Below are 20,270 nucleotides of genomic sequence, written 5' to 3'. Positions count from 1 at the left end.
ATTATTATTATTATTATTATTACCGGCGTCCGTTGTGTAGCGGTTAGGTGCTTCACTGTCGTAGCAGGTGACACGAGTTTTCCTGAGCTTCATTCATAATAAACACATGCTTGCTGCAATTTCGTTGCAATCCTGTGTCATTCAAATCAACTCATTTGCATAAGCAGTAAGTGACTGGCAGAAAGTGTTGTTTATTTTTATATAGCACTTGGGGAAAACAGCATGCAGTGTATGTTGTTGTGGGTTGTGTGTTGTTTTGTCCAGTTGTAAGGTATTGTGTGCTGTGTTCTGTTTTGAGTAGTTGTATGTTATTGTGTGTAGTTGTGTGTAGTTGTGTGTTGATGTGTGTTGTTGTGTGTAGCTGTGTTGTTGTACCACAAAACTGGACGGCCTGTTGACGAAATTAGCACATCCAACCCTATGGAAGATTATTCTGACGCCACTTGCAAATGCTCTCAACTCCCCGGCCCCAAGTGGTCCTCTTGTTCCGTACTTCTCATTTCTTGTCTTTTGATTCATAAACCTCGATTAAAATTATAACCCCCCCCCCCGCCCCTCCCACTCAGCATCCCCCTTTTCCACTGGCGGGTTGAGGCGTAATGAGATGCATGTCGCGCCGGTCAGTGGTAGATCTATTGTCAACTCTTCCCATCCTCCCCCTCCCCGTCTGCCCTGGCGAAATAACGAACATGAATAATTAGGATTAAACTTACTTGAACCTCCCAGTGTGATAACCCCAGCTACACTTACTTTGCCAAATAATGTTTTGCCTGAATTCCTTCAGGCTAACTTTCCCTTTACTCCTCACTTCTACAAGTACATGTATTTTGCTATCGAAATGACACTTGATGTGCATCTAGAAGGATGCTTATAATATTAATATATCTGAGTGCTATTTCACAAGCGCTTAAGTTTTGTGAAAATCTAGAATGTATCTCTTTGATTTAAAATCATAGTTGACTTGAGCTTAATTTTGAAAGAATTAAAAGATTCAGATTTGTTCTCTTTCACATTGCCATTCCTGAAATGCAAATACCATTTCACCATTTGTTTTAAGTTTAATTGACGGAAATACTAATTTCTTTTTGTCAGCTACTGCTGTCCTCTAAACGACAGTCGCTGCTTCAACAGGCAAGCAAGGCTACCCAAAGCTAAGGCAGCCATCTGTTCAATCGGACAGGCTAACAGAGAGGGTTCGAAACGTTGACTGCGACAAAACTTGCAAGAGTTAATGTCCTTGTTAATGACGTCATGGATTGAGCCTCTCGTGCATCACTAATGACTTTTTTCCCGGAGTCGGCAGTTTCTTGCACTTAAACAAGAATGTCGGAATATAAACTGGTTCATATGATGGATCACTCTAAACCTGCCGGTCAACTTCCCCCTCAAGAGCGACTACTTACATGAAGCTCAAGTTGGTGTGTCAGGCTCAAGAGAACTTGTCAAGGCAAGGAAAGGTCGTGAAGCTGAAAGAGACAACGTTTCCAACTGTCTCGCCCTTAACAACTTGAATATAGTGCTAGATTTTGGCGTGACTGTCGACACTACCGACATTATGTCTGATTCTGAACAGCAGAGTTTGTACAGAGAATCCTTGCCCTCAGCATGGCATGACGAGAGTGTTGATAAAGACGTTGGAGCAGCGTTGTTTTCGAAGAAACCTTTTTGGTCTATTAACGATTCAGACGGACCTTCAGAGAAAGAAGGCTGCCGAATACGTTGGAGTGAGAAGCAACGCCCTACAAACAGCTATAAATCAGTCTATTACACGAAGAGATCGACAGCTTGTAGGAGTCGTTCAGAGGAAAGTATCAGTGTAGCCTTGAGTGATGCAGAAGGCATATCCCTGACAACGACAAACGCCACTATTCAAACTGCAGGTGGAAACTTTTCTCAAAAGATTAGACACCAGAACAGTACAGGAACATACGGCGGTGTCGATGAAGAGAGAAACGTCCGGATTATTGCTGAACAAATCAGATACAACGTCTTTGGAGATAATGAGTGTACCACAAAAGCCACAACAATCGGCGCTGGTCAATTAGATAGTAGCAAAGCCGCATTTGGAGTTAGCAGTTTCTCAGATAACATCATAGACACTGGATGTCGGACAAAGATTCAGCAAAGCCGTTCCCACAACACATTATGCAGTGTAGTAAACTCAGTGACCGATTCATTAGGACGCCTTGGCTGTGTAGGAAGTGATGGGAGGGGGCAAAGTAGAACAACGCGGGATGGTTCGCTACATTATGTTGAACAACAAGGTGTAAAGACAAAAGGTATTCTGACCGCAAGACAGGAATTCGAAGAATGTCCCCATTTTGGCATTAATAAGCCGATATCTCAAACAGAAATAACCCAAGGTAGTCACACAAATCATGGTGGAAACTACATGGCGGGCGAAGGAAAGGACATCAGTAAACATAATAATGATGGTAAGGTACTTCAGGGCATCCCACCTAACTCCATGATACGCGTTGATGCTCTGTGCAATACAGGCAATTCCGATGGCATAGATGAGCCTTATACAGGTGAAACTGATTCTGTAAGTCCTGACAAACTACTTTATCAGAACAGCAAGCTGGTTGACCCCTTGACCCTGACGCTAGCGAGCCATGACTTGGTCTTACCTGATGAACTAGCCTCTGGCGACCCTCCGCGCACAGCAGATGTCAACAGGGTTGACGAAGACATCGTCCATACCCGGGGACACAACATGACTATCCCGAGAACTTGTCAGTGTTCAGATGGAGACATCATCAGACATTCCCACGGACACGACATTACGAATCAAGGAAACTACCAGGGTCCGAACTGTGAGATGCACCAGTGGGGAGACAGATGTCGTCATGACGTCACAGAGTTCTGTTACACCGTGGCCAAGGGGATGTGGTATGTGGCCTCGTCACGTCCGGTTTCAGGGGCATGCACGATGAAGGAGAATGGCGAGGAGGAGGAGGAGGAGGAGGAGGAGGAGGAGGAGGAGGAGGAGGATGAAGAGGAGGATGAAGAGGAGGAGGAAGAGGGAAAGGACGGGGGAGAGGAGGGAGAGGAGGAGGAGAAAGAGGAGAAGCCTGGAGGAGGTGGTCCTGATTTGGAAGTGGTGGGGACAGTGGTCATCGAAAATCTGAGACCTCCAGTGACTGGAACCGTCTTTGTCCGGTCTTCTACTCGTCCATCTAGCGATTGGGAGAGCGAGTAAGTGAGTGAGAGAGTGGTTGAGTGAATGAATGAGTGAATGCAAGTGTGAGTGAGTGAGTGAACTGTTTTACTCCGCTTTCTACTCGCCCATCGGGCGATTGGAGAGTGAATGAGTGAGTGAGTGATAAAAAGATAAATGAGTGAGTGAGTGTGTGAGTGAGTGAGGGAGTGAGTGAGTGAGGAGTGTGTGTGTGTGTGTGTGTGTGTGTGTGTGTGTGTGTGTGTGTGTGTGTGTGTGTGAGTGTGTGAGTGAGTGAGTGTGTGAGTGAATGACTGAGAGAGTGTGTATATACGTGAGTTTTTTCTGTGTGTGAGTGTTTTCGTGTTTTGGATCTAGTTTTATCGTTTATGTTTTATATTCGTCTGACTCTCAATTTGTACAGCAATATTCTAATTTTGTATGCTTATAAATAATACTTCTTTCGGATCTCTCTGACTGTCCCTGTCTCTGTCTCTGTCATTCTCTCTCCCCTTCTCTCTCTCTCTCTCCCTCTCTCTCTCTCCCTGTTTGGCTCCCCCTTCTCTCTCTCTCTCTTTCTCTCCATGCCCCCCCTCGACTCTTTCTGTATCTTTCTATGTATCTCTTTTGATCCCACTCCTCCCCCTCCTACCCATGCACGAATCCCACACCTATTGCCCAAACCCCACCGCCATCACCCTCTCTCCACCATAAACTCTTACACCTCTTCCCTCTCTGCATCACCAAAACCCCACACCTCCCTCCCCCTTCCCATAATCGAACCCGACACCCCCTCTTGCCCTTCTAGCGAATATCTGTCTCTGTTCTTCTTAAGATCGAAATCCTGCTCTTACGGGCTTTTGTTTTACTACCACTATTGTATCCTCAGGCATGGACAAATTATGATTAAGATAAAAGACAAAAAATACGTTTCTATACTTTTCACGTTTCTCAAGATGTTGTCTTTTTGTCTCTATTTTATTGCTCTTGATACTGTTGGCCTAAGTATGATTTTGTTATCAAAGACTCAGACTTCCACGTAAGTTGGTATCATGTTAAATATCTGGCGGCTCGGGTTCGAATCCCAGACTGGGCATTCTTGAACTTGGGTCGTTTTTGAGGAGTTTTTAAAGCTCTAAACCTACTTGGCTCGATCGTATCGGAGACACATTTTGAACTCCCTCATTTTAAATAACCTAATAGTGTTGATGGGGGCTCTTGATCAAACTCACACATTTGCATTGTATTCTATGTGTTCTCTGAACTGCCTCGGCCGGCATCTATGATGTAGCGGTAAGGCACTTCGCCGTCGCACACAAGAAGGAGATCCGAGTTCGATTCCACAGTAGGAGGAAATTTGTATCCGGCAGAAAAATGCCGATTTCTTCGATTTCATTATTTTGACGAGCGACTGATTTCCCCACCAATGCCACAGAAATGGTATTTCAAGACAGAGTTGAATAAGCCGAACAATAGATCAAAACGGACAAAGAATAGAAGTAAATGTGACGCAGCGTGGTGGAATCAGGCTCTCGTCAAAATAATCAAAGTGAAGAAACATGCATTTTTCCGCAGGTTTGTGAATTTTTATCAAATTTTTGTTTTTTGGCTCTACACCTTTCATGCTCATTAAAAAACTCATTTCTGTGTGGATTTTTCTGAAAAACGTTGATTAAAGGCACAAAAGTGTAAATTTTCAGTTACTACGGACTCTTAAGCTAAAGAAATAATTAATCTTTGGCGGCCATTTTCTCATAAATTTTACCACTGAAAACAGGTGACCCCCACCTCCTTCATTTGCAAATATCTCGACTTGTATTCAAGATAAATTGATATTTTTTTCATCCAAATAAAGCAAGTGAACAAGCTTTAAGATGACACCAATAACTCCCCATGCCCAAAAAATTGACGAGAGCCTGATTCCACCACGATGCCTCACAAATACTTATGAGAAATTTGACGTAGAAATTTTGAAGTTCACATGTCAAACTTTTTCGAATGCAATTCTTAGAATATCTTGATGACGACTCCAAATAATCTAACGATTTTGATAGAGCAGATAGTTGAGATACAACACCAAAATGGTTTCTGACCTCATGGTCTTAGTAACTCGAAACTGCTAAAAATCTCAGATAGAACTTTGTTCTAATGTAGGGAAATAGTAAATACCACATGTGGCACAACGCCGTGGAATCAGGCGCTCGTCAATTTTTTTAGCATATGGGGCTATAGGTATCGTTTTAAACCCTGTTCATGTGTCTTCATTTTGGTGAAAAAGATCAATCTATGTTGAAATAAAGTCGAGATATATGCGACTGAAGGAGGTGAGGGTCTCCTGGTTTCAGAGGTAAAATTAGCGATAAAATGGCCGCTAAAGTTTGATATTTTTCATAGAGTTCTTGAAACTGAAATTTCACAGTTAGTGTGCCTCTAATCAGTGTTGTTCAGTAAAATCCACACAGAAATGTGTTGTTGAATGGACTTAAAAGGTGTTCAGCCCCCCCCCCCCAAAAAAAAAGAATATTAGAAAAAATAAATAGCCCAACGGCAAGAAATATGCAAAAGTTCTTTGATTTCATTATTTTGCCGAGCGCCTGATTTCACCACGTTGTTTCACATATTTCTCGCTTGGCATGAAGACATTGTTGATGCAGTTCCCTTTAAATGCAGGCGTTTTTTACGCTCCCATAAGCATAAATTAGATCATATTAGGAGGAGATTTCAACTCTGACAGGCCTGTCAGGGTCAATCCGAGCTGAGATGGAAACAATGCCCCAAGAGAACAAAAAACAAAAACAACAACAACCACAACAACACACACACACACACACACACACACACACACACACACACACACACACACAATTAAAAAAAAAACCCACAACAAAACAACAAACCAAAAAACGAGACTCCATAAAGGTTTTTCTACTCCACAAGGAAACGCGGGTCTTCTGCGTGCAACAGTGAGTGATCTCTTTGACTTTCGAGTCTCATTTTCTCTAACTCATATCAAGAGCAGAGAATTCAGGACAAAATGCCGACAAGACAGAAATGCAGCAATGGAGTTCAGATACGTTTTCAAATTTTGGATGCGAATAATTATGTGCGTCAGGTTTATTTGAAAGAGTTGCACAATAACGAAAGAGATAATGGTCCAATTTATAAAAAAATCAGAGATAAATCCCAAATGAATTTAAAATGTTGAGAACACCGATATTGCCAATCTGGCTGTACGGGAGTAAAGATAAGGACACTCAACACCAAATTATGTATCACAGCGCGGAAGAATCAGGCGCTCGTCAATTTTTTGAGCGTGTAGACTTATTGTATCTTCTTAAACTTTAAGCTTGTTTATTTAATTTTGTCTTGCTTTATATAAAATAAATCACCCATTTATCATGAACAGAGGACGAGTTATTTGCGATTATAGGAGGTGGGGGTCACCTTGTGTCAGGGCTAAAACTTAACGTGTCCTTTGGAACTATTAGTTTACATTTTTGTGCCTTCCATAAATCATTTCATAAAATGTACACAGAAATGTGTTTATGAGCGTAAAAAAAGCACAGCTATTTTAAAAATATCGATTAAAATAACCCAAATAGGCGTGAAAATGTTGGTTTCTTCGAATTGATTATAATTTCGATAAGCTCCTGATTTTACCACAATGGCATACATAGAATGTCTCATGTAATTGGGGGCTGGAGACAACCAGCTTGACACACACACACACACACACACACACACACACACACACACACAACCCCCCCCCCCCATCTGATTATAAAAGTAATAGATTTAAAGAGTCAAACTTCTAATGCCAAAGGAGAGAAGAGTGGACAGATCTACAAAGTCATACGGAGGGGTAAAAGGGTGGTAAGTCCCATTAATCCTACAACGACCAAGCTTATCTGAACTGAAACACTTTTAACTTTTAAGATGGGCTTGGCTTGTTACTAACGCTAGAGTGCATGAATGCTTAAGTAGGTTTTTCACTTGACTGATTTTGTAGGGATATTTTACAGTAGGTACTGTTGTATGTTAAGGGCTAGTACTCTTTTTATGGATGTATCTTGCTATTCACCTGACCTCTTTGTATATACAAACATCCCAGACAGGCCGCACGGTTCAAAAGAAAGGAGACGAAATATTTGCCATGCAATACATCTAGTCGCTGACATCAATTACGAGACATGTAACATACAACATTATACTTGCGTCTGTGGTCCATCAGATGTTTTACCGCAACACACAGAAGGTGTGTTCAATTCCAAAGTGAGCAGATGTTATCGAGTATCTCCATCTGTCTGTTGGCCTTTCGTGGCCCTTTCCCCCAATTTACGTTGGCCCTGACTAGCTGGGTGGTAGAAGCCTGTCGATCTAGATTGTGTCAAGGAAGACGTACAGAATCTACTATTACTTTTTTTTGACAGCACAACGATAATAGTCAACTATAATAAAGCTGCCTTTGAGTGCATCGCAAATTAAAAAGAACTAATATTTCTCCAATCTGGAAATCTAATTGTTTTGTTTTAATTGACAGAAAAAATAATTTCTCGGAACAGGTAGGATTTGGAAGTTGGCAGGGGGTTCATAAAGGTACAAGTAGCATGTTCCCCGGTGTGACGTTCATAACAACCGTGGAAAATTGATATCACTCTGCTTAGTTGTTGTTGAGGTTTGTTTTTTTCACCTTGCTTTAAAACCACCTCGTATTTATTGCCAGTGGTATGCGTGATGGTGTGCGTAATGAGCTTCTTCTACAGCAAGAAGCTTTTTTTCATGACCGGCGAACATACGCAATCTACGGCATCTGAAAAACTTACAGATTATTGTCCTTATTGGTTCGCAACATCGCCCTAAGCTTGGCCAAACATGAACACCCCGGCTGTCTACATCGGAAGTTTTGTAACTTGAACTGGCCCCGGAAATTTGGATTGGTCAGAAAATGAATAATAAAATTACTAGAACAGTTGATTATCATAGTGAGATTTCTGAAGTCGTCGAGTACATAGCTTAAATACCTTTCGATCACAAAAAAAATTTCGAAATTGCTGATGACGTATGCGCTCCCTGCCGTGACGGAGTACACGACACAGAAGGTCAACAGAGTGCGAGTGGTGCGTGATGTCACGTTGTCCTTTTTGCTCTGAGGCACTGCAGCAAGTTTTTGCCTTTGTGTCACGGACAACACGACCTTGACCCCGATCACCACGGAGCCGATTGTGACCACCAAGATTGAGAAGCTGCCCGTTGTGTTGTTGATGATGTAATCGTTGAGAACTGTGATGGCCATGTCCTTGTATCCTGTCTGAATGAGGATGGCGAAGCTCATGTTGATAGAAGCGAAGTGGTACATCCCCAACCAGTACCATCGACAATAGAATCCCACGGTGAAGCTGAAGGAAACCACCCCGATCAGGAGACAAGCGGTCCACATTCGCTTCGGAGTTATAATGAGGTGAACGTGAAGAGGAAAAAATATTGCTACGAGCCTTTCGGCCACCATTAACGTGGGTAAGAATAAGGAGGTGCCGGTGAAGATCTGATTTAGACAGCTATAACCAAGCCAGGCGCCAAAAAAGGTTAAGCCCTCCAGAGGTTCAGGGAAGAGTTTTTTACTTCCGTATCTGAAAACCAACGACGGAATATTGTTTTTGGCCACCAGGAACGCCGCATCCGAAATAGCTGTACAGAAAAGGAGAACATTGGACGATTTCTTCAGGCCGGAGCGGAAGAGAAACACAGCGCTGTACACATTGCCAACGATGCCGAAGAGGCTGAGGTAAGGATTAACGAACAGTTCAATAGCCATGCTGATGGTCTTTGAGAGCTCTTTGTCCATCGAGAGCACTATACTTTGTCCAGGTGTATCCCCTCGTCTGTCACTGTCCAAGGGGGTGGTCAGATTCAGGGACGGTCGGCTAGTGATGTTCAGGACACCCTCCATGACTGTTGACTATTGTAAAGGATGGTCTTTGATGCTCCACACTGCTTTTTCCTTGTAATCTGATGAAAAAAGTACTGGGGAAATTAGATTTAATTTTTAAAAACATACGATGAGGTATAACTGGAGATGTGTAGAGCGAAGAGCTAGCGTTTCTTCACCTCTTGTTAAAGTACTCTGAAAGTGAAAGTAGATGGAACAGTGCATACCATTACATAAGCATAGATCAATCTATCTATCTATCTATCTATCTATCTATCTATCTATCTATCTATCTATCTATCTATAAAACATCAATACGAAAATAAGAGGGAAACAAAAAGCGTTAAAGAGAGAGAGAAAGAGAGAGAGAGAGAAAAAGAGAGAGAGAAAGAGAGAGAGAGAGAAAGAGAGAGAGAGAAAAAGAGAGAGAAGAAGAGAGAGAGAGAAAAAGAGAGAGAAAAAGAGAGAGAAAAAGAGAGAGAGAAAGAGAGAGAGAGAAAGAGAGAGAGAGAGAGAGAGAGAGAGAGAGAGAGAGAGAGAGAGAGAGAGAAAAGGGGTGTAATACGGGTGGAGGTAGGAGCAGAAGCTGGAACCAGGTAGGATATTAATGCTAACAGGACGAGGTATAGCAGACACATTCTATATGTCCAATATCGATGTCAGAGCAGAATGAACAAAAATTAAAACGGAGTAAGCAAAAAGAAAAACGGAACACTGAAATGCAAAATATAATTTTATACAAATCGACATGATTTTTGCTACTGGTTTAGCTGTAAGAAAAATCAAATTGATTCGAGACAAAATACAACAACATCGAAGCGATGCAGAAGAATAAGAGCGCAGCAATATTTGGGGTTGTGAAACCGTAGCTTTGTTTTTAAATTTAGGTATTTTTACGCCCGTATCGACACGATTGAGATAATTTAGAGGGAGGGCTTCTGACCTCGCATGTCAGGGCTAACCTGGGACGAGAAGGACACAACATCTCAGTAGAATTATAGGGATAATCCATAAAAAAAAAATCTCCCCACTCGGGAATCAAACTCGGGGACCTTGCGGGCGACAGCGAAGCGACTTATCGCTTCAATACAAACGCCGGCGATTGCTGTGCTAACAGGATAACGAAAAAGAAAAAATGTACACATCATAGACTTTACTTCCAACCTCGTAAAATAAGCATGTAGCTTCATCTATTCGGTGTGGATGTATTTCGACGTTCTTTTTTGTTTCATCACAATAGAATTAGGGGCACATCCAAATCCTTAAATCGTAGAAACAAACATTGTGACAATGTCTATGATGTGTACATTTTTTTCAATGATTGTCCAGTGCATCCGACAATTTTTATTCAATTTGTTCTTTTTTTTTTGGGGGGGGGGGGGGGGTTGGGAGGGGTGCGGGCAGTAAAATCATTTCTGTCTGAATTTTACTGAAGAACATAGATGAAGGGTACGAACTATTAACATCTTGCAGTTTCCAAGGACACTTATGCTTTGGAAGTCACCAAACTTTGGCAGCCATTTTTTCGCTAATTTTACCTCTGACGCCTGCTTCAATTACAAATACGTTGACTTCTATTCAAGAGTGATGGAGAGAACGGTATTTTTCATCGAAAGCAAGACGTATAAACACGCTTTAAGATGATACCAATAACGCCATATTATGCCCCAAAAATTGATGTGCGCCTGATTCTTCTGTGCCGTGACAATAATCGCTACCTTAGAATTGCAAAGTTCTATCTGCTCAGTATCAAATTTTGAGAGATATTACTCAAAAAATATGTTGAGTTTCTCATGTCAAGATTTGGGAAAATGGGGAAATGGTATGGGTTTAACTCCCCTATCAACACTATTGGGTTATTTAAGAGGCAGGGCCTCCCAGTTTAACGTCCGTCTCCGAAAGGACCGAGCCAAGTGGGAAATTCCTGTAATGTGCCTTTCCCAAGGACACAACGTCGGACCGAGCTGAGACTCGAACCCCCGAACCCGCAATCTCACGATTACGAGTCCGGTAACCTAACAACTAGACTACCGACGCCACTATGTCAAGCGTTTTGGAATACAATGTTTTGAATATCTTGATAACGACTTTGGAGAAGGTTACAATTTTGATACAGCAGATAGAACATTTCGGTCAGACCTCATGGTCTGAGTAACCCAAAACGGCCAAAAATGTCAGATAGGACTTTGTAATTTTAAGGTAGCGAAACGCTTTGTTGTGTATTTTGTTACGTTTGGTGAATTAGATGATTTTATGTCGTTTTGTGTTTGATATGTTATACATTATTAGACCTATTATAATTATAAGTAGCACAAGCGCGCTCTTCGGTTTGGTAGAAAAATTCGCGGGGAAAAAATAATGCCGACAACTGTTTCATTTTACTCCATTCCTCAGTTCACAATGACTCTTTCTAAAAGAAATAAAAACAGTTGGAAATATCAATTTTCTGGGAGTTTTTTACTTCAAAATTTAAAATTCGTTGTGTGTTGATTTTAAATATCTTTCTGAGAGTGTTATTATTTATTCAAGAAATTTTGCGACATCGAGTTCCTTGCGAGGAAAGTGTGCCATTTCAGGTTGGTAGTCGCCTAGCTATTATTGCCACTGTTCCGCAGGGAGTTTCAAAACAACGGTGCCATTCCTGAAAAGGACGCTTGTTGCCCGTTATTTTGGTATTTAGAAATCTACGAGTTCTGGACAAGGTGACGCAAGCTGACAAGATAATCATTTTATGCCGAAAAAATAGACGTTTTTAGCTCTTTGATTACATATTTCTATGTACCAACAAAAAGCCAGTTTATCCTACATTTAAGAGCAAATGTTGCTATTCTAGTGCATTGTTTACCCCAACTTCAAGGGGAGTGACCCACTGCTTCTCGTCAATGATAGAATAGAGGGCTCGTTCTCAGAGCCGAGCGAAAATGACGACTAACTGAAACATCAAAGCCCACTCTCTACTCGCCCCCACAGCCCCCTCTCTCTAAACTATCTGTATCTTATGGGTAATGAATCTGGTTAAAACATTACAAATTAAATCGCTCTTGAATCGGAGTATAAAGAGAAATAACTCTATCGTGGGAACAGCCTTTTGTGGACCCCCCCTCCCTATAAACAACAACAACAACAACAGCAATAACAATAACAAGAACCACCACCACCACCACCACAACAACAACAACAAAACAACCCAAAAAGCATGGGGATTGACATTAATATCTGTCTTAATGGCTGTTTAAGCGTTTCATCGTATCAGAGTCTACGGACTAGTACATCCACTGTGGAAACAGCCTTTTGGACCAAAAATTAAAAAACCCCCACGAAGATTGCCTTGGTTTAACACTGCTCAAACATCACAGTCGTTGTCTTAATGAATGGCTGTCTTAGCTCTTCATTGTTATAGAACTCCAAAAGTTCATAGTCATTTCTCATTATTTTCACAGTGAACGATGTTCCCCAGTTGACGGTCAGCCAATAGAAGTAGTGATGGAATATGACTGGTCTCTCTGAAAGGGCGCAGAAAGAGAATAATTTCCAGAACAGTTCTGTGGTAGTCACATATTGCCAGTACTAGTTTTTCATTACGCTTGCCTCTACCACAGAACTAGGTGACGTGAGTCGCACAGATGTCTTTTTTATTATGAATGCTGTTAATTACTCCATTTAGAAAATTCCTTCTATGAATATAATGTGCTACAATCCTCTCTGTTACAACCACCATTTATTTAAATCCCATGAACTTCTTTCTCTCTTTTTTTTTGTGGTAATCTATAATGAAAATTGTTGTGTGTCATAGCTAATGTTTTTAAAAAAAAATACGTTCCTTCCTTCTAACTCTCACTTAACAATGCTGTACAAAAGATAAAAACGTCTTAGAGCTTGCATAATGGTTTACTTTCAATGCAATGGGCAAAGCTCCTACCCCACATTTTGGATCATGCTGTAGCTTAATAATTGCATACATTTATAATACATCATGTACTTTTTATATAGTGTCAGGTTACAATGATTCCTACACAATCAGTAAACTATGCTTTCCCCCTCCCAACAGAGGATGATACCTACAAATCTTATCAAAAACACTTAATAATGACAGGTAAAGGGCAGGGAAATGAAGTGTTCTAGGTTTGACATCAGTCCAATTACAGGATCATCATGCAGCAGCTGTTCTTTGTGATGGAGAAAGCTGGCTAACGTCACATTAGCAGAGGTAATTATTGTATAATGTAGAAAACGCCACTGTTTTCAATGCTTCCTCAATTTCTGAAAGGAAATCAGTACTAAATAGAGCAGCTTTTTTTTAGGTGTAGGAGACAAAGTACTGTGATATATTTGTAGTTTTATCTTTTTGTCTGCTTGTCTGACGTGTTTTACGTTCATCCCATTTAGTACCAGAAATGTATTCTACAATTTCATTTAGCTTATCCACAAACTCATATGACAATAAAAGATAATGAAATATATATATATATATATATATATATATACATATATACATAATTATATAAATAATATACATACATGTACATAATATATTTATCTATAAAACATGTATATAATTATATAATATGTATATATATAAATATACATTATATACATAAATCTGCATATATATATATATATATATATATATATATATATATATATATTATATACATATATATATATACATATATTTATAAATGAGTGTGAACATGTGTGCGTGTGTGTGTGTGTGTGTGTGTGTGTGTGTGTGTGTGTGTGTGTGTGTGTGTGCGCGCGCGCGTGTGCGTGTGTGTGTGTGCTGTTTTGAATTACTAAGACCTTGAGGTCAAGAAGCAAATGCTCTATCTGCTTTATCAAAATCGTAAGAGTATTTGGAGTGGTTATCATAATAATATTTGAAAGAATTGCATTCGAAAAGGCTTGACATACCGTGAAACTCAATAAAAAATGTGACGTCCAATCTCTCAAAACTTGGTGTTGAGCAGGTAGAACTTCGTATTCTGAGATAGCGAATAAGCAAAGAAAGAACATTTGAGAAGTTTTTTTCTATTGTGTGAGTAAGATGTCTGTGGTGTAGTGGTTACTAGTAGGCACTTCGCTGTCACACGTAAGGGACTCAGTGGGGATCATTTTTATTGAATATCTCGGTCGTTCTGCTGGGATGTTGTATCCCCCTCCGCCCGGTTTGGTCGTGGAAGGGTAGAAAGCCAGTTTCTTAAATTGCGGTACCCTAAGATATGTCGACGTGTATAAAATTACCTTATAAGAAAAGTATTAATGTAGCTCTGATCCCCAAAATAGGAGAGGTTGAAGGCAGAGCACATTCGACAAAGACAAGACTTCCTGAAAAAGGAAAAAAAATAGGTTACGGCGCGGTGGAATCAAGTGCTAGTCAAGATTTTAGCATTTGGAGTTATGTTATCATTATAAAGTTTTTAAAGTTGTCCTACTTTTAAACCTAAACCCCCGACAAAGAAACAAATCAGGCGCTCTTTGAGCTTATAATAGTTATTGTTATCAACTTAATGCTTGTTTATTTGTCTCGGTTTTGACTTTTTAAAATGCCAATCTTGAATAAAAGTCGAGATTTAAGGAGGTGGGGGTCGAGAAAATGAATACCAAAACTTGATAACCCTGAGTGTCCCTAGAAACTGACATTTACCCTTTTTTTTTGCACCGTTTTTCAATCAAATCCATACAGAAATGTGTTTTTTAATGGACATAGATCTAAAAGGTGTTGAGAAAACAAAATCAATAAAAATTGCCCAATAGGCTGAAAATATCGATTTCTTCGATTTCATTATTTTGACGAGCGCACGATTTGTTCCTGGGTAAATGTTTTTTCTTATTATGTTTGTCCACTACTATATAAAGCAGTGCTTGTCAACCTTTTTATAACCAACGCATACTTTGGCTTTTTTCTTACCTCCTACATTCATGTATTTCCATGCAGGTCATAGAATAACACCTGCCTCTGCCCTGGTGATTCCCACCGCCTAAAGAAATTACTGTGTCCAGGTTGGCAAGCACTGATTTAAAGGAAAGTTAATTAAATTATGTGTCATAGGTTGCTCTCTAGTAACTTTTGACGGTGTATCAAATTGTCATACAGATGAGCATCTCGTATATCATCTGAATAATCACAAAAAGGAAGTTTCTCTTGAATATTAAGGTTATTGCGTAATTTATAGTGGTAGATCATGATTTGTCTCACGAGTCAAATTGCCAAGTTTTAATCACGAATTTTAAAGAAAGATTACACCTGGAAATTTTATAACGTATCCACTGATTTCAGAAAATCTCTTTACCATGGTGTTGTTAGACGAGAGATAACGAGATTTTTATATTTCACGTGTGATATATGAGGATGTACTTCGCTGAAAGCGCAGTGCTAAAACAACTCCATGCATGTTGAAAAAATAATGTTTTACTTCACCCGATTACTTACTTCTGTAGTCCCCAATGTACACGGTGGCCACAATTTCAGCTGATACCGTCATTCAGAGAATGATGCTAGCTGTGAGAGTCGCAGTGGAACTCTGCAAGTCGACGTGTCGTCATTGGCGTAGAAACTTCCTCATTGGAGGGAACAAACTGAACGTAACAGTAATAGTAATGTATTTGACAAACTTGTAGTGAAAAAAAATTAAACTGGATTTTTGCCTGCGTGTGTGCGTGCGTGAATTATGCTGTCTTATAACAAGAAATCTCTCGGTTTGTGAGTTTTAGCTACATCTAAAGCGAGGATATTTAAAGAGACGAGGCAGGCGATGTTTTCGCTCTAGTGAGAGGGGAGTAACTCGAGAAGAAAACGACAACGACTTACTGCTTTCGTCATTGATAATTTATCTACTTTAGAAAGTTAGCCAAAGACATTTGCTTGTACAATCACGCGGTCACAAGCCCTTTACAATAAAACACAAAGGTCACAAGAGCTAATGTCTCTAGAGAGACGCCTCGGACACAATAGAATGTCGAGCAGTTCAGCCTGCTTAACTGGCACAAATGATAATGTTTGTGTAGTTATCATCAGTCTAGTGTTAGAGCAGTCAGTAGAAAGCGTCGGTTTCATGTATCGTTTGGTGACACCATAATACCGCCCACTGGCGCTATCGGGGGAGACGTTTTATGACCGTCGTTCTACTTAGAACTGCAATGAAACGGCTGACTCTGAGCACATGGATCTGTTAATGATAAAAACGTTCCTACTTTGAAAGCTGGGAGAACATTTCATTCCGACCAGGGGTTGACATCAATGTAATGTCATCGTTGCTGGCAGCAATAATATCTCGAAATTATCAACACTGAAGAAAATGATTTTGTTGTAATGTTAAAAGTAATCCGCAAGTTCTTCGCGTACATCAATAATGATTGACTTTACATAGAAAACATTTTACCTGCCCGAGGACAATAAACACTTATTTGCAAAAGCATCTAAACAGTCATATAATGTGTGTTCGAATCTATACATCTTGACATAGCGATTTGAGAGGGGCAATTTGTTATACACTCTCTGCCAAACGATGAGGGAAGGGGAATAGACTAGGCGATAAAAACCTTTCGTCCGGCTCGTTAGCACAGGGATATAGAAAATGTCTACGAGGGTATCGACATACTTGACAAACATTAACCAGGGAACAAACCAAGCAAACATGGTAATAGAGAAATGTGATTTGGAGAAGATAAAACGCAAGAAACGTTGAAAGGGATGCTGTTCGAATGTTTTTGTTTCGGTGAGGGTGGGGCGGGGGTGATAGAGATGGGGATGTGAGTAGAATTTTTAAAAATGTATCTCTGTTATTCCAACAACATAATCATGCTGTTGCTTGCCGGTTCTTTCAAATATGTTATTTTTGTCTGAAAAGATTTCCAGAAGAATTATCCAACTTAAAAAAAAAAAATTACGATTCTTGAGAACCCAAAATGGGCACCTGTAGATTCATAGAGCTGACAACATTCTCAGTTTACTGTCACAGACTTTTTATAAACTTAGCAACTTCATTGGAGTATGAGAAGAATAGGTTGTTGTGAAACAGGTTATTTCTGTGACAGAAATAGGGAACAAGAAAAGAGAAATATGAGGGTAAATTTACAAAAAATACATATGATAGCTATACTTTTTTATCCTAGATTTTTATTACGCTTTAAAACAGAAAGTAAGAGAAGAAATGATTATTATACTCAGTAAGCAAACATGTTTTTTATTCTTTAAACTTTCATCATAGAAGAATTCTTTCGAAAAAAAAAAAACATTGAGAAAGGGAGGGGGGATAGGAGGGAGGGATGAATTCGCCATTTGATCTTCTGTGGCACTGACTTAGTTCATAGCCAACTGTTCTACTGTTGGAGACAAACTCTTGGTTTTGTATATAAGGACCTCACCACCACGCGCGAGTGTCTCTTTGAATTTTAAACTCTTTAACTCTAATATACATGTATCCAGTCAGTAGACTAAAGGCCTTATTGTGGTACATTTCGAACAATCGTAATATACACATCAGACACAAGACAAACATGTTGCGACCTGCCTTTTTAAGTTTAGGTCATGAAAACATGAAACATGAACTGAGAAAGAAAACAAAAACAACTCGGTACAAACAAAAAAGTAGTGATTTTTATAAAAATAGTGCATCTTGAAATGTTGTTCTGAGACCAAAATGCTCGTCCTTGATGAATTAACTCGTTCAATGCCATGTACCGATACACAGCTGCCTCCCATGATTCGTCACTACACTGTGCGTGTACAAGGTCATGATCAAGTGCAACATCTGCTACAGACACCGGTGATCAGGATTCTCCATTCATTCCTTTGGTCCTTTCCTCTGATGCTCTAAAAATAACCTCCTGATCTGTTCCCCTCCCCTATCTATTTAAGCTCTCCAACAAGTTGCTCTGCCTTTACCCTTCCTTCGTTTGCCTGTAACTTTGCCAGTGAGAGCTAGATTTTCAAGGCCCACAATATATCTATTCAAGTGTCCCAGAAACTGGATTTGTCTCTTCCTATTTCTTTTTAGCAGTGAGCTGCCCACGCGGGCTTTTTCACGTACTATTTTATTTGATTTCTTTTCCTTCCAAGAAATTCCCTGCAGTCTCTCAGGAAACCACATTTCTGTTGCTTCTATTTTACTTCTATATTCTTCAGCGATTACTTAAATTGTATTATAATGTATGTGGACATATTGTGGAACAGACGAAGTTACAAAACTGCACCAAGCATGATGTTATCCTGAACACCGTAGAGTGTACAGAAACATTTTGTACCAATACCTTAAGCCTCAATCAAAACACATCGATGTTAGCAGCTATTTTTATACTGGTGTTATAGTGGCCCTTTTCTTTTAACAAAATGTTTTTCTTCATCTGGTACCTTATTGAAACGTGGCGTCGGTTGTCTAGTGGCTCGGCTACCAGACTCGAGGTCCAGAGACTGCGGGCTGGTTCGGGGTTCGAGGCTCAGCTCAGCTCAGCTCAGCTCGATGTTATGTCCTTAGGAAAGACATTTTACACGAATTCTTCCTTTTGGATCGGTGCTATCGAAGACGGCCGTTTATTCGGAGGTGCCGCCTCTGTAATAAACTAGCAGTGTTACAAGTGCTACGGGCGTTAAACATTTACCGTTTCAATTTTCGCTCATTAAAATTCATTCTATTGCGTCACATTGTTTTATCATGTTAAAGGCGACCTTATAAGCTGATCAGTTTGTTGTATAATGAAGTTAGAGTTTGAATCCCCTTGAGAAGACTGTCTGATAATTCAAGTTACACATCCTTCGATATGTAACACCCGTCTCCGATATAACAGTGAACGTTTCATAAAAAAGACCAAAACAACAACAAACAAAAAGACAAACAACAACAACAACAACAACAACAACAACAACAACAATAACAACAGCAAAGCATGTTAAATACTTGAACAACCCCAAAAAGAACCCTGTTCGACCCAGAATAACACTGTATGTAATCCAGCACGATATCAACTGGGCACTTTGCTCAATCCCATCCAAAAGGGCCGATCATAGAGAGAGATAGCGGAGACTTTACGTGAGATATCTAACGTGTTTTGTTTTTTCGTACGAGATTATCATTAATTTCACCCTCGTCTGTGTTGTTGAGGATGGGCCCCTGGTTGTTGCTCGCAAAAGACAAGAGCTTGGTCTTCAAGTGGGGAACTTATTGTAAGAAGTAACACCTCCTGCCTGCTGGTGTACTGCACGCCATTCAGCCAGAATTGGCCCTGACAAGTACACTCAAAGCAGCATGCATCTAAAGTTCTAAATGTGAGGCAGCCTGGTGGAATCAGGCTCTCGTCAATTTTTGGGTATGTAGAGTTATTCGTATCGTCTTAAAGCTTGTTCAATTGTAATTATTTGTATGAAAAAAATATCCATTTATCTTGAATACAAGTCGAGATATTTGCGAAAGAAGGATGTGGAGGTCACTTGTTTTCAGAGGTAAAATTAGTGAGAAAATGGCAGCTAAAGATGAGTTATTTCCTTAGCTTAAAAGTCCGTGGTAACTGAACATTTACTTTTTTGTGCCTTTAATCAACGTTTTTCCGAAAACTTTCCACAGAAATGAGTTCTGTAATAGGCTTGAAAGGTGTTGAGCCAAAAAACAAAAATTTGATAAAAATTCATAAACCAGCGGAATCATGCAAGTTTCTTCACTTTGACTATTTTGACGAGAGTCTGATTCCACCATGCTGCCTTACAAATTGTGTCGTAAGGAAAATAGTTAAGTTTGAATACAGTTCTACGGCGCTCGCAACTGCATGAGGTCAATAAATGAGCGCATTGGGAAATTATGACCACCGTTCTGCCTATATATACAAAAAAGTACATACATATACATTTATTGTTCACGATAAAACATAACTATTCTGAACGTTCGAGGAAGCAGTACACTTTCTATAAGATCCAAACTGTGTCAATGGTGGCGTAAATAGTTTATATTCAGTCAGTCAGTTCTGACTTCCCATTGTGCACGCCAGTGATAGGCTGGGACAGTAAATCATTGGAAATGAACGTTGCAGGCAAATTGCTGCCTGGAGGACACGCGCACAATGATAATAATGGTAACAATAATAATGACACTAATGATACAAAGTCATACTACTACTACTACTACTACTACTACTACTACTACTACTACTACTACTACTACTACTACTACTACTACTACTACTACTACTACTACTACC

At 40.0% G+C, this 20,270-nt stretch overlaps 2 protein-coding genes across 2 annotated transcripts in view; one reads left to right on the top strand and one right to left on the bottom strand.

The window, feature by feature from the left end:
- The window catches only part of LOC101864528 (prostaglandin reductase-3-like), a 15,595-nt gene extending 15,474 nt beyond the window's left edge, over positions 1-121 (bottom strand). Inside the window, exon 1 of the mRNA XM_013083443.2 lies at positions 24-121. The gene's annotated coding sequence lies outside the window, so the exon portion shown is untranslated. The remainder of the gene's footprint in view (positions 1-23) is intronic.
- Positions 122-1,093: 972 nt separating this feature from the next.
- LOC101864150 lies at positions 1,094-13,527 on the top strand. Its single transcript, XM_005099989.3, has 2 exons — positions 1,094-3,198; positions 12,527-13,527. The coding sequence occupies exons 1-2, from the start codon at positions 1,556-1,558 to the stop codon at positions 12,591-12,593; spliced, it is 1,710 nt and encodes a 569-aa protein (XP_005100046.1). The 5' UTR covers positions 1,094-1,555; the 3' UTR covers positions 12,594-13,527.
- Positions 13,528-20,270: the final 6,743 nt, after the last annotated feature.

This window comes from Aplysia californica, unplaced genomic scaffold (assembly GCF_000002075.1).
Source record: "Aplysia californica isolate F4 #8 unplaced genomic scaffold, AplCal3.0 scaffold00232, whole genome shotgun sequence".
NCBI classification, from domain to species: domain Eukaryota; kingdom Metazoa; phylum Mollusca; class Gastropoda; order Aplysiida; family Aplysiidae; genus Aplysia; species Aplysia californica.
This window is presented reverse-complemented; position numbering and strand designations above follow the sequence as displayed.

Bases quoted from the DNA above. Each gene is read 5' to 3' on its own strand.
- LOC101864150 (XM_005099989.3), top strand. From the start codon at position 1,556: ATGTCTGATTCTGAACAGCAGAGTTTGTACAGAGAATCCTTGCCCTCA. The intron at 3,199-12,526 runs GTAAGTGAGTGA...TTATTTTCACAG, and splicing joins TCTAGCGATTGGGAGAGCGA to TGAACGATGTTCCCCAGTTG.